This window comes from Anoplopoma fimbria, chromosome 16 (genome assembly GCF_027596085.1).
Source record: "Anoplopoma fimbria isolate UVic2021 breed Golden Eagle Sablefish chromosome 16, Afim_UVic_2022, whole genome shotgun sequence".
Lineage (NCBI taxonomy): Eukaryota > Metazoa > Chordata > Actinopteri > Perciformes > Anoplopomatidae > Anoplopoma > Anoplopoma fimbria.
In genome coordinates, this window is record NC_072464.1 from 17348922 (window position 1) to 17364346 (window position 15425).

The 15425-nt window shown below is 37.8% G+C and overlaps 1 protein-coding gene across 1 annotated transcript in view; it reads right to left on the reverse strand.

Annotated features, from left to right (window-relative positions):
• The window catches only part of LOC129104725 (general transcription factor IIF subunit 2-like), a 35019-nt gene extending 21628 nt beyond the window's left edge, over window positions 1–13391 (reverse strand). Inside the window, exons 1-4 of the mRNA XM_054615543.1 lie at window positions 13246–13391; window positions 13016–13089; window positions 12871–12889; window positions 12416–12560 (exon numbers count right to left, since the gene is read on the reverse strand). Of these exons, the coding sequence (XP_054471518.1) occupies window positions 12416–12560; window positions 12871–12889; window positions 13016–13089; window positions 13246–13311 (304 nt within the window). The 5' untranslated portion in view covers window positions 13312–13391. The remainder of the gene's footprint in view (window positions 1–12415; window positions 12561–12870; window positions 12890–13015; window positions 13090–13245) is intronic.
• Window positions 13392–15425: the final 2034 nt, after the last annotated feature.

Sequence of the window (15425 nt, forward strand, 5' to 3'; positions counted from 1 at the left end):
TTAAATAAACAATAAAATACATACCTTAAGAAATAATGACATATCAAGTTAAATACATTAATATCTGGAGAGATGATAATGTCAAAGAGTGAATTTGAGCAGCATTTAAGTTAAGTTAAGGTCTTTAAGCTCTTCAGAGCAGTGAAAACTGAATAATAATGTTGACCTACCACACAGTCAACAGGTTGATTACACTTGGGCACAAAACAGGCTAATACGAGTGTGTTATGGCTGTGTTTAAGGACAAAAAAGATGCTGTTACCAAAGCAAATGCAGAACAAGTCTTGCCTGATTTCTGCCCGAACAACGTGAAGCAGGGATACGTCATGATCCATTTACGGGAACTTGTGAGAGTGGAAATTGCGGAAATCGAATAGCTCCAAACATTCAAAAAGCACTCAAGAGTTTCTTGTTGTGGAAGAGCCTTTGTAAGATGCCTCATAATTCCAGATGTAACTGTAACTATGTACAGCTGCATTGAACATCTCTTAGAGTTACCGAGCATTACACACCAAGCCCCCTTTAAATGCACCCCTCCATGGTGACTGAAACCATCTGCTCCAGCAGGCACTGTCGTCAAACCGTAGGACCAGCCGCCACCGCCCCCTTGTCATGACTCATACACCCACATCAACCCCTGACATCAGGCGAACCTCTTCCACAGCCAACTCCTCGCAAACACAGACAACAAACATAGAAGGCACGCATTACAGTGTGTGCAACAAATAAAATGTGGACACATTCAAGAGGAGAAAAACACAGTGAAGCTGTGCTGTTCAGATGTCACATTGGCACTGATAGTTTACCGTCAACAACATCAAACCTTTTTTTTTTTAATTGCCGATCAGCTTCATACATTTTTTACGACGGTGACTGCTTTACTTATTAGTCGCAGGGTCAAAGTGATCCACGCCTCATCAAAAGGCAGCTCGGGGGGGGTTGAGGGAGGCAGGAGGCGCAGGCGGTAGAGGAAAAGGAGAGAGGTGGTAAGAGCAGTGAGAAAAGCTCAAACCACATTACTATCAACACTCTCATCTCTGTCTTTTCACCTTATTTACATGATTGTGTTATCTCAAATAAAACACTGCCATTATTCAATTTATATCTGTTCTAACTAGAGCTGAAACTAAAATGAAATAAATGATTCCAATTCCAATAAATCATTAAATCCAGCATCTCAAATGTGAACATCTGCTGGTTTGTTTGGTCTTTTATTTTAATATACTGAATATCTTTGGGGTTTGGAATGACGGTAGGGCAATTTTGAAGACACCACCCTGGACTGAGAAAAACATTTTTCACATTTTATTGATGTTTAGTAGACCACACAATTCATAGATGATTTAAACAAATGTAGCAATAATGAAAAAAAGCTGCAGCCCTAAATCTAATCAATCATCCCAGTACCCTGCTACCGCTGTGTGCAGCCTTCGGTACATCCAAGTCATCTTCGGTAAAATGTGTGAATAAACACAGAGTAGTCTCAGACATAAACATTCGTGCAGAGCGAGCCCACTCTGCTGCCCTGTAGTGACGACTACTGCCACAAAGCAAATAGTTTGTCACTGTCAGACTCCTGCGCTGATCAATAATGCAAATTGCACACACTGTAACCAGTCAGCAACCAAAAACATTATCCTCACATATTTCACGTTTACAGGCTCTCTGCATATTTCCTCATGTTTGATAGGAACTGTGATTTTTACACATTTGCAGTGGGAGTGACACGAACATGTGACACGCACACGCACACCTTAGTCGTGTGGTTGCCACTCAGCCAGAAAATGAACATACCTCAGATTCTTATCTTTTAACTCCATAAAGAGAAGCCATGAGGATGAGGATAGAGAGAAAGAGACAGGGTGATGAAGAGGAGGAGGAGGAGGAGGGGAGGTCACATTCCTTTCACTTCCACTCTCAGCTCAGACAAAAGAGGCAGCAGCAACCATTATTCAGTTACAAATAAAGAGACGAGGCAGGGGTGGGCAGAATGAAACAGTTGGTATAAAGAATTTTCTTTCATGCATTATTTTATTTGTATATTTGAGATTGAAGCTGATGTTTTAAAGCTGAGTTATTTCATTTTTTTTTTTTATATTCAAACTGTGGCCACTGTGAATTTTACTTCTTCCTGGTGGTACAAAAACACCTTTTACACTTACAAATCATTTGGTCTCAAATTCAGCCCTAAACACTCAAACATTCTGCCTGTGAAGTGAGATATATCTACTTGTTCCCAGTCCAGTTACCCTCTACAAACAAGTACTCTTCAATCTGTATCTTTTATCTAAATTGGACAGAAAAAGGATATTCCCTGCTGCAGCTAATAAATTCAACTACCAGTATAATGACATCTAATAATCTGAAGATTAATTTTTCTCAATTGTTCCATACTTTTGGTCCATTTTCTTTGGCCTCAAAAAAACAAAAGTATTCAGTTTTCTATCTCATAAGACAAGACAATCAAATGCAGCAACTCCTCAACATTGAGAATCTGAAATGCTGGTTTAAATATTACTTTAATGATTAATTGAGCTCTACGAATAGTCAATAAAAAGAAAAACGGGACAGTTGTAACAAAGTCAGATCAGAAAGAGAAAGGTCGTTAGGAGGATCTCAGCAAAGGCAGAGAGAGGAAGTCAGAGCCAACCTGCCCTCCACTTTCCAATCAACGCATTGAGTACGTGTCCATGTTTCTGTGTGTGCCCGCCACAGTGTGTGCATCTGTGTAAATTTACTCATAAAAAAAACAATAACAATATTTTTTAAAGGTGTTGTGATTGATTTATTGTTTTCAACCAATTAATTCTGTCTTTTAGGACAATGTTCCCCAAACATTTTTTACCACTATTTAAAAATGAAAAAAGTGGCGAGTTTAGCTTTTGAATTAATGCTTAAATCCACATTCCTGCTACAATAAAGTCCAGTGCTTTTTAAAACCACACTATCACAAGCCGCACCAGAGTACCACTTGGAGGTGGAACAACACCTTTTTCCACACATTCCCTTAGCTGCCGTTTGGTCTGGCCCGCACTAGTTGACAGTTTAGACACAAGTCAACACAAACCGCACCAACATTTGATTTAACCACAACAAACCGGTTAGGTATGAAAGCACCCATAAATCCCTTCACATTTAAGAAGGCCTCTAAAATAGCAGCTTGTAGGATTTGTCCACAATAACGAGTCTGTGAATTCAACCTTATTTTTCCAGTTAAAAAAAATCACACCAAACTGGCTGACACACAGAAAACCTGGGGCCATGTAGTATTTTTCCAGCATACACATGTAGGAGTATTGTTAGTAACTGTGTCTATGGGCAAACAATGAAGCTCCCATGTGTAGTCTGGTGTATGCACTACACTTAATGTGTAATAAATATAGCAAACATTTACCCTACAGCCCTCCAACAGGGCGATCCTGCCATGCACATGCCAAGTAGTAGGTGAATAATGCGGCTGCAAGACAGACAACATTAAGTCAGTGGGAGTATTTTTCTGCACACTAACACACATCTGCTTCTTAAAAAAGGATAGTAATACTTCTATGACAAATTTAAATTGGTGAGAAAATGTTGTATTTACCCTTCTAAACCTTGTCTCCCACCTTGTCTGTCAAACCTGATTTATGACTAACTGGCGGCTGCTGTAAGTCTCACACCTAAACTCTGCACAGAGCCCGACATACAGTATGCAGCATTAATCATACAGCCTCACAGTTTTACTTTTACCCAAGGCATCGCTGCTCCATTGGGGAGTGCTGGAGGCAACAATCACAGCACAACATTTCTAGCTCGAGCCTCATTTGGACGAAGCAAAGAAGCAGCTCTAATAAGCTCAGGCTAATGGTGGGTGAGCTGCATTTTTTTTAAAGGCTGAGTGAAGCAAGTTTTGTTACGGTTGAGTAAAAGCCTCCCACACAACACTAAAATGATTTTCTTTCTCAGACATCTCACACAAAAGTAATACAACCATATGGACTGTGTGACCTGTGTGGAACACTGAATGGCTATTGTTATATTTTTAATAAAGAGCCTGCTCATGCACTGGTCTAACAATAATGTGTCAGTGTGCATGACTCCCTAGAAAGGCACTAGACCATCTACCTCTAAAAACCCTCTGGTGCAAGTCTGGGAAGCAGTTAGAGTAAATTGGACTCCTCATTTAAAATGCAGCAGTGATTGGGGGGAAAATAACAGAACAAGCTGTTCAACTCGCTCTGATACAAAAAGATGGATTGCTGGCATGTGAGCTGTAATACCAGTGTTGCTTTATGTAATTACTATTGAAGAGATTATATTGAAGTTATAAGAAAAATGTAAAATCACAGCGTTTGACTAGTTTTAGGGTATTCCTGATTATTAACCAGAATATTCCTAATAAGCCTTTTACTTTGTCATTAGTCGTCTATAGTGGTGATTTGCATAAAAACACCCAATTTACATGATTAGGAAATAAAAGATTGTTTTTTTGATGATTCAAAATCTTAAGCATTGGCAGCTTCATTTATGCATTATAAGCTGTTTAGAGCCAGTGTGAGGAGAGAGGACAGCATCAGCTGCTGCTGCTGGTTTGATGCTGCGGCGGCGACCTCAGGTTCGACTTCCTTTTTTATTTTTGCTGATCCATTCCGTGATGAAAACCGTGATCTAATCAAAGCGTTCTGTGATCTGTTGCACGCCTACATTGGACCATGGTGCATAGCCGCCTTTGCTCTCTTGTCTTGTTTTCGGACTACATACAACAGAATGTGCTCTGTAGACACATGGGTCATGACAGAGACATCTCAACACTTCTTATCTGTAACTTCAAAAGGAAACATGACTTAAATAGGTTTGTTCTTACAATAAACTCTTCCATAACCTTTTCAGTCTTTCAACATACTACTGACAGGGGCTCATATTGTATCTACTGGCGGCAGACCATCACACGTTAGCACTCTACCATTATTCTGGGTTTCACGTGTCTCTTGTGTGGGAGCACAGCAGGGGATGGACAAACCTTCATTTTTGAGAGGCGAAAACAGAAACGAGAACGGAGATGACATTTCTCTCTCAAAAACAATAGCTGGCTCACTCTCCTATTTTCACCTTGGGCAACAACAAAACATGCATCTCTGAGAAGAATAGCAGGCCTTGAGTCACAGTTATTCAGCCCCCTGCTTCTTTGTGACTACAGGGGAAAGCAAATGTGCGATCTGCATTTATCTTTTATTTTTTTGGGAACCTGTGGGGTGCAAACAATAAATTTGAATCCACAAATTTAGACCGTGTTCTGGTAAAACGCAGCACATTATTCACGTATTGAGAGCACAGCAACAAAAGCATCTGCCTGCACAATTTAAAAAGACAATTATGCTTTCTGGCTACTGGAAAACTGAAAAAAAACAAACATATTTCCTTTATTTCAGTGAGTCAAAGAGACAGGTGACATTTGTGGGGTAAACACGCACCACCCCCCCATCAAGATGATTCAAACAAGATGCTTTACACTAAAATGCATTAGTGGAGTTTCTACAGGTCCAGATTGTAAAAGACTGTGGTTTTAATGGGTAGTAGAGGAATACTTTTTGGATATTAAGACAATATATTGCCTCCACTTGGCTCTCAATATGACAACGACTGAGTCAGCAGCTTGCAGCAAAGAGAGAGAGCCCCTTCATCCTCTGCTCAGGTAGACATTACTCCTATAACTTTACAAAGCAAATAGCCGTTTGCTGCTATATTAATTCTCTGCATATAGTATATTGAGAACTTTTAAAGCTTGACTGTATTTATTTTTTCATTTTTTTACACAATATTTGGCAATATTACAAATTGTATAACCTCATAATACAATTTCTCAGTAAAAACTGTTTCAGTTATAATCTTCAAAGCTAGCTAGATATTCATTTTAAACAATATCTATGATACTCGTGTTTTTCCATGTAAATTCTGGTGGTGCTGTGAGAGAACAGAGAGCAGTGCAACAGGAGAGAGCCGACAGCTTCAAACAGCTCTGACAGTGAGAATGCCCAAGAGGCTTGAGCTCTCAGACAGCAGGAACTTTAAAAGCCTCCAATTGGATAAAGTTGGCAGCACACAGCCTTTAACTCCAACAAAACACTAAGACTTCTCCGTGACGTCAGCCGTGGAAACAGCCCAACCATATAGCCATTGGTGTGCTACGTGCAGTAAAGCCAGAGGAGCTGCTGAACGCTGATGAATGCCCACTACTCATATTGTGGGACTGCTGAATGCCTGTGAATGAAATCCAATATAGTCCTGAAAGCATGCATTAGCGTCATCTGACTACAAAGTCATGCTTTTCAAGAGGTATCCAGTCAAGAGATCTTTAAACCCTCAGCGATGCATGAGCCACACTTTTGGAATGAATCTACAAAACATAGCCAGACATACTCCTTCAATAAAAAACACCTACGACAGTCTGCACAGGATCCAGCAGCCTGCACAGTTCCAATGGTTTTGTGCATGATGCTACTACGCAACGGGGATTTCAAATAACAACGCAACAACCACAATTTATCCATTTCAAACAAACACAAACATTACTGAGTTGTATATACTTAGTCTGATTCTACCCTAAAGCTCTGCTTTTGTCAGCGATTAAAAAAGGTCTGGTTTTCTTGTGAATGTCTGTTTCCTGTTTGTAGGAACAGCTGAGTATTTGTCAGTGTAACTAAAAAATTGGTCACTTTATCAAGCAGTAGGACACATCTTAAGAACAGAGTTGTAAAGTGAGAAGCCACTGGTTCTGGAAATATTTTTTTCCTGCTAAGTTTCCCGTTTAGTTCTCCAAGATTTTAATCAAAGGCATACACTCTGGCCTGTGGTCTAGAGTTATTTCTAAATGACTCACGGATTGAAAAGTTTTAGTGAAAAGCTTCACAGAAGCAGCTGAAGGAAAGTCATACTGTAACACAGCAGTACATTACATCTGGCTTTCTCGTCTCCCCAGCACGCTTCTGTGGCAACTAAGCCTGTTGCTTAGCAACCTCTTAATCAATACCTGGTCCTTGCCAGAACAAAGCAGAACGAGGGGAAGAAATAATGGAGAAACATTTAGCTAGCAGCCTTACAGTACAAAAGCCATGACAGACACATTCGTGTACGTATCAATCATTGGCAGTCACCATTAGCAACCTCCCGCTATTGTTGGCTCATTGAACACTTGTATGACAGAGGTGGGGGAATGAATGATACAGAGTCTGAAATGTTTGGACTAAAAGGGATTAGAAACTGTGTGGCTGGCTGGATTACAGATTTCCTAACAAGTGGACATTGACAGGGCTAACCTAGCCCATCTCGGGGAGTTAGGTAAGAACAAATGCCTGCGTTTGTTTGGCCAAACAACAATTTAAGTCACTTGTTGTGAACTCGGCGTCATTGTCTGAACAGCCCACTTGGTTAACATGGGCGCCGTGTTAAATCAACCAATAGACCGCAAAATTAACCTATAAACCATATTTTACATACCGGTCCAAAAAGATTCTGAGGTTACCCGATTAATTGTATAAAGTTGAGATCCCTAAACACAATACTGGCGCCATAATAATATATGGGATATGTGCTTTACGTTAAATAAGGTGAATCTAATGTTTGGACAATATAGGATTTAATTGCAGATCGCAAAAAAAAACAACACTCACAATAAATTGATCATAGTGAATTTACATTATCAGGATCATTTTAAGTGTCTACACATGAGTGACATGTAAAAGCGGTCTAGTTAGCGATCATGGTATAGAAGTGAAAAACAGAGCCTTGTTTGAAAAATACAGGAATTATTATGCAAGAATGAATGGACTCTCACAATGTTGCTATTTTCTTATGTTGGCGTTATGATTTATGATGACCTTATTTCAGATTGTTTGTTTTTCGCAAAAAAAAAAAGGATGTTTAGTTCGTTTTAACATATTCTATATGATAATCAGATTAATTTCCTGTTTCGGCCAGGATAATTTGGACATGAAATGTTTCATATCACCCCGTGCCTTTTTGACATAAAGGGGTTACATAAAATGTTTATTTTTACGAGCAAAAGGTTAATGTTTGGAAGATGGTGGCTGATAATATATTTTAATATACTTCTCACTTATTTTTTTGAAGACCTGCTCGGTCCGAGGTGTCGAGAAGCAGTAAACTTTGAGTAGGCGTGAGGCAAAAGTACAGTACAGTGAGGCTGTGTGTGTGTATATATGCGTGTGTGTGTGTGTATGTGTGTGTGTGTGTGTGTGTGTGTGTGTGTGTGTGTGTGTGTGTGTGTGTGCGAGACTGCGAAAGTGAGTGGGAGCCCGATGTCATACAGTACACTTTCCTGTGGGCGAGTGGGGGTGGAGTCGAGTGTCGGTCAGGTAAATAGAGACTACACACCACCACATCTCAGAGGACATTATCCTTCTTCTTGTTTCCAGTGAACTTTTATAGTGTAAGCCATCTGGAGCACTGACACATTTCAGAAAAAAAAAAAAAAAAAAAAAAAAGTTTCTTTTACACCCCCTGAATGCCATGTTTCCGCACCTCAAAACACATGAATGTTATACTGATAATCCTCTCCAACACCTGTATAAAAACCCAAAACTTTGAGAGTTCAAGTAGTGCTGCTAAAAAAGAGAAACACCCAAAAGAGAAAAATCCATTACCACATGTAGGAGGTAATAATGCACATGGAAGTGTGGGTGAATCTAAAGTGCACGAGGGCGGTGAAAGAATAAACCTTGTGGCACCCGGATAAGGATAAAGCTTTATTTCAATTTCCATTAAAATTCTAAAGGCACAGTTTACTGACAAAGACTAGAGATGTAGCTGATGAGAAACCATCTTTCGTCACGTCACTAACATGCAGAAATTCTATTTTTCTTTAATCTGGGCAGTGGTTATAGACTCAGTTGCCAGTTAATTAGATAATGCAGTCCAATACAACAGCCCTGCAATAAATCATACCTTTATGAAAGTAATAATGTTCAGTTTTTGTTGTAACTGAACTGGCTGCAGTTTGTGATGCTGTTGAACTGCATCCAGTTATACTGACAGGGGTTTGGATCAATTTGTCCACCCCATTTATATCAATGAGGGTCGACATTTAGCCCTAACTGACAAACAATTGAGATTGACAAGAAACATGATGAGGGAAAGAGGGAATGAGACCTCAGACTGGAGTCAAACCAGTAGAGACAATGGATCGGATGATAAACTGCTAATATAGCATTACCATTTAGACCATACTTATAAAATGACCAAAGCGTGGATAGTTATACAAAGTTTTTCACTGAAGATGAAGATAACTGTTACAAGAAATGTTTACAATTTAAATAGAGTGCAGGAGTTTACTGTGTAATTTGATGTACAGTAGTAAAAGTATCAATTGAAATGCAATTGCAAACTAAACATGTTCATTCTCTTACTAAATGAGCCTATTTTTCTCATCTGAAATGCAATTAGTAAATCTACTGCCCTTTACTCGAATTAAATTATCGTATACAATGTTTATTAGAAGCATTTAAAAGGATTGCATAATATAAGATATTTTCCTTTCCGTCTTTGTTTTCATTTACACTACAGCAACAGCTTAATTATTTCAGAGTTCTTTTATAGTATGATTGGACTGAACTTTAGTGAAGATATGTCATTAGTGACATTTACCAATTATCTTGCTGTGTGCTCAGCTGCTAACAGAAATAATCTAATACATTTGCTCCTAGATTTGCCTGTGTCTTTGGTTAACTGTCTGCTCAGCTGCTTAATGAGAAGATTATCTTTATGTTTTCCTGTTTGTCTTGGCTGTTACTCATGATTTAAAAATCAATGAGATCACTCATGTTAGATTGCCAAAGACAAAGATGTACTTGGCCACATAAACAACCAAAAATAACTGCAAGACATTGAAATAGATTCGAACACATGATCGCACTGGCTAAAGGCGTCTCAATCTATAGCCACCCATTGGCATCATGGTTCTCCATCAGTGTTCCCTTCCACCCAAATACAGAAGACAAATTGTTACCAACAAAACACATGGTGAAAGAAAAATTCAGAATAAAGCTCATAATCCTGAGCAAAAAAAGATTCTAGCACAGGCCAAGATCATGTGAAATGTAAACCTAATGGATTTGCCTATTTAACCACTATTGTTTTGCACTCATAATGTCTGCCATTTATTTTGTTCATACATTAATGACTGTAATGTAATGTAATGTATACAGTACCAGTCAAAAGTTTGGACACACCTTCTCATTCAATGTTTTTTATTTTTATTTATTTTTTTCTACATTGCAGATTAATATTGAAGACATCCAAACTATGAAGGAACACATATGGAATTATGTGGTAAACAAACAAATGCTCAACAAACCAGAATATGTTTTAGATTTTAGATTCTTCAAAGTAGTTGAATGAGAAGGTGTGTCCAAACTTTTGACTGGTACTGTATACATTACATTACAGTCATTTAGCAGACGCTTTTATCCAAAGCGACTTACAGGAAGTGTATTCAACATAGGTATTCAAGAGAACTACTAGTCACCAGAAGTCATAAGTGCATCTCCTTTCTTAAACAAGCATCTAAGAGCATAAACCAGAGCAAAAGTATAGTGCAGAAGCAAATTAATACGAATACAATAATTGCAACAGACTAATACGAATACATTAAGTGCTACAAACTAATACGAATAGGATAAGTGCAATAAATTAGATAAGTGCAATAAACTAGTTCTAAGCTAGTTCTCTTGAATACCTATGTTGAATACACTTCCTGTAAGTCGCTTTGGATAAAAGCGTCTGCTAAATGACTGTAATGTAATAAACGAATATGAATACAATAAGTGCAACGAACTGATACGAATACAATAAGTGCAACAAACTAATATGAATACAATAAGTGCAACAAACTAATATGAATACAATAAGTGCAACAAACTAATATGAATACAATAAGTGCTAAGAGGAAGGCTCAGGGTAGTACTTCTTGAAGAGGTGAGTTTTCAGCCTGCGCCGAAAGATGGGCAGCGACTGCTGTCCTGACGTCAGTGGGGAGTATATTCAGTCCTGTCACACTTACAGCCTCAAAACTTTACTAGAGAGCGAGTCAATGCTCCATTTGGTTCACACTTTCTATCATGGCTAGAGCTTTGACAACGTGCCATCCAGTCATTATTTATGCATCAAGCTTCAAATTATTTTAGTCATGATTGGATTACGCTCAAAATATGCTTTTTGTTTTTATGCCAAGATGCACCCTTAGCAGTGCTTGAAAAATACAATGAGAAGCAGTCATTTCATTGTTACGGAGCACCGGCGCCCTGGGAGGTTCAGAATTGCTTTAGATATTTACTCATTTGAACTGCCTGCACCCTGCCGGTTATTTACAGTCTCACTAAATTAAAGTTATCACTAAATTATAGGATTTTTCAAAGTTTCATTTCATTCCTTTCAGAGGCAATTAAAAAAAATGTTTTGATGTTCTGTAATTTCCCTTTTGATTGTCTTCAAGGAATAATTGTATTTATTTTATTATTATTATCAACTTGTATTGGTCTGACACATGAAATTGACGAAATAGATGTATAGAATAAACATATAAAAAAATGAACACGCTAATCTACTAGAATTTATCAGGTCACACGCTCATTAACACCGAACCATACAGCTATTTTTAAGCTCTGGATCTGATGCAAATCCCTGCAAATCCCTCCGGCTCATGTATATATATGACAATTCATGACTGGCAGCCAACATCCTGCAATTATCAGAAGCAAATGTGTATTCTCATGAATTTTACAGTGCAATCAATGTTGAAACCATCAACAGCAGCTTTCTTTAGCTAGAGAACCTAAGAAACTAAAAAATAACTAAGTGCCACTATCCTGAATAAAGTCCCCGTGAGTGTTGGTTAGTTGTCAACGAAAAAGCTATAGGACTTTATTTTGCTGATTTCAGCTTGATTTATTAACAACTCAATTAGGTAAATTAAGACTCCTCTATTTCCTAAGGCACAGCTAAGACTTTATATTTAACATAGTGTAAAGAAAGGTAGCCAAACTCTAACCTCTGCTTTGAGTCTAAATTACATTTAAACTTTCTATATATTTCGTCCCTTTTCTGGGCAACATCCTCAATTCTGAATCACTCAAAATCCAATTTCAGACCTTTGCGTATAGCCTTATTTTCGCTGAACTTGTTCAACACTTACTAATCTGCAGGTACTTGCAGTAAAAGTCTTAGATCACATCCGTCTACTATATTGACTTTTGTTTAGCTCACGAACCACATTGCTCTGTGGACCACCACAGGAATCCTACACTGTCATATCTATTTCAGTTTGAACCCTTCAGCCCCCATGAAAACGTGCCTTTCAGATGTCATTATCCGGCACAGGGGAAACACAGAGCCTAGGGATGAAAGAGCTGAATCAGAGACTGACCTGCGTCACTCTGGCTGAAGACGGCCATGGTCTGCCCACCCACTGTGTGCATAGTGAAGGGATGATCTCTTGGGACCTGCAGTGATGCATCTTTCTCCCCCACAGCGCCCATGGTCGTCAGCTCCTCATTCAGGCTGAAACGTACCTGGTAAACACAGCTGAGTCAAAGCTCTGCTGACTGGTCATATTAACGACCAGCTCTTTGATTCATCGGATAAGGTCGACTATGATATAATGAAACTATATTGATCTCAGCGAGGAAAGTTTGTTCAATGAAGCAGCATATGGGAGTAATGGGATGCAACAAAGAGAAAAAAAAAAGAAAAATATGCCAAATAGTGTGTAAATAACTTTGTTCATATAAAGTACACAATATATGCAGTATTAATGGGTGTAAACATTAATAATAAAAAGCCCTTGGCTGTCTGTGCAGTATTGTATTGAAGCTGTCTCACCTCTGTTTTGCCTTGCTTCCTGTCAGGTGGATGAGAAGACAGAAAAATAAAAAAAGTTTCCCTCACTGATAATCATCAAGACAGGATTTAAGCATATCCATAACATGTATTAAATGTTGCTTAATGAACATCTTCAAAAACATACTTTCCGATGAAAATCTTTCCAACTTCTCCCTTTTCTGGTGCCTTATTCCACTGCAGAGATAGATACTTGGGAACCTGATGATAAAGAGAGAGATATGGCAATTTAAGGAGTCACTTGTATTAATTTAAGTTAAATATTTACACAGACACACAACAAATTACTCAACAAGCACTTCCATTCAAACTGTTATTCTGGTGTTTGTTTGGATGATTAGGTGCAGGTGAACAAACCTTAACGAGCCAAACGCCTTTACTCTGTTTGACTCCAGTGAGATTAACCTCCTTTTTATCCGCCATTTGTTTAAATGTTGTCAAAGTTTCAAGATCCTTTACGCATAAGAACTATGACGGTGCGTTTTAACTTCTCCACTTAGTCAGGAATGCCCTATTAAGTAGAATAACTACAAAATAAAACTTCCTGTGAACTCCTTCACAATAAATGACACAGTGATGGAAACACTTCATCGGAATACTAGACTAAAAAAAAAATATGCAGTTGAGTTATTTCTAATTTAATTTATTCTTTCTTTATATACTTCCTACACCAACCCAACTTCATTAACATAAGATGAAAATGATGTATGCCTACATGTTTTTTTTTCCAATTTTATTTCATGTTAATGTTACCAAAACGTTTTTAATGGAGGTCTGTATGTGCTTCTCAAGTGTTATTTTATTTATGATGAAATAAAAAAGGCTCAAGGATCACCAAGATGTTGTAAAATTCGTGCAATATCCGGTCTATTCGCCCACCTGGGATCATTTGCAAACTGACAAAATCTTGATTAAGTCACAGGTGTGTGTGTGGTTTTGGGAGCTGCAGGCTACTAATTAAAATTACATGACATCCCTCTAGTGAGACAATAACACACTGTGGGTTAGTTTATCATTGCAGCAACAGTGGTGACATTGAATCAATCTAGCTTTAAGACATGTGTTTATATGGTGCACATACAGTAGGATATAAAGATTTATTTGTGTTAAATAAATAATTCCCACACAGCAAAAAAAAAAAAAAAAAACTTTCAAAGTGAGGAGGAAGAGGAGGTTAAAAGGACCGAGCAGTTCATCTTTTGCCCCGGGCTCACAATTTACTACTGTGATAATATCAAACATGTTTAAAAATGAAATGCCCAAGAGGACAAAGCAAAACAGGCATAATTAAACAGAGTGCTAACTCACCTGTCAAAAATGATTAACTAGGCACTGGATCTGGACTGAGGCAACAAGACAAATTGCATTAATTTAAAAGAAATATGGTTCACAACAAAATGAAACAAATTAAAGATTTAGAATTGTAGCCTGTTGAAGTATGCTTTTTTTTTTATAAATAAATATAGTTTTGATTTGCTAGAATTTCTTTGCTCTGGCCCATTGTCATTTCTCATTGTTTAAAGAAGTGTATGAATATGTATTTATTTAAATGAGAATCCATTCATTTAATAGAGACTGGTAGCATCACCATGTGGATCAACAGACAACCTGCACTCTTTTACTATGATACTGTCCAGTTGGTTCTGCAGTAAAACCCATCCCTCCTCTAACATGTTGACGATGATCTCAGTAATGATACAAACATTTGAAAAGTTCTGATTTACACATGAGTCCTGGCAGTTGTAAATAAGACATCAATTAAACAAGGGCTGGAATAAGAGTTAGGGGATTCATTTCCTTTAAAATTAAAAAAATGTAAGATAACGTTGTATTTTTGAATTATAAACTTCTTATATTCACAAATAGAAAAAGAAACATAGAACACCACATGTATAGGTTTTACCATACAAAAAAATAAATAAAGCCCTAAACCTTTCATTGAGATTGTGTCTTCTTCTAGTACTTCCTCACATTGAAGCAAAAGGGTGGGAGTTACAGAGCACACCTGTACTTCTTTTGTTAATATAATTGCTCCTCTCTACATATCATTTACATATGATGCTTTCTTGTTAGTTATAAGGTTTAGCAAATCATATTTTAAGAGCACTCCATCACTTGACGTCACTGCTGTTATGGATCCTATGAGGAGGTGAGCCATTTCAACACTACGCTCATTATTTTTGCTTCATACATTATGTATGTAGAGCTTGAGACCAGAGTGAATCAAGATTAGCTTTCAAAATAATTACCATTAATCATTGGAGAGTGACTCGCATGTAATTAGTGCGCTTGAAAACTGCATCAGAAAATACAAAAATGGAAGATTTAACATTTATGACCATATTGAATATACCAAAACAACAATATTGATGGATTGAGAAATCAAGATTGAATGGATTAAAAGTGGGGCCTGTTTTTCTTCATAACTGCAATCTGAAATATTTGATTTACTTTGATGAGCTTAAATGTATTATTATGGTTTGTTTTGAGAGCAAGCAAACAGTGGATTTCAGTTTTTTCTCAAATCTCTGTATGCT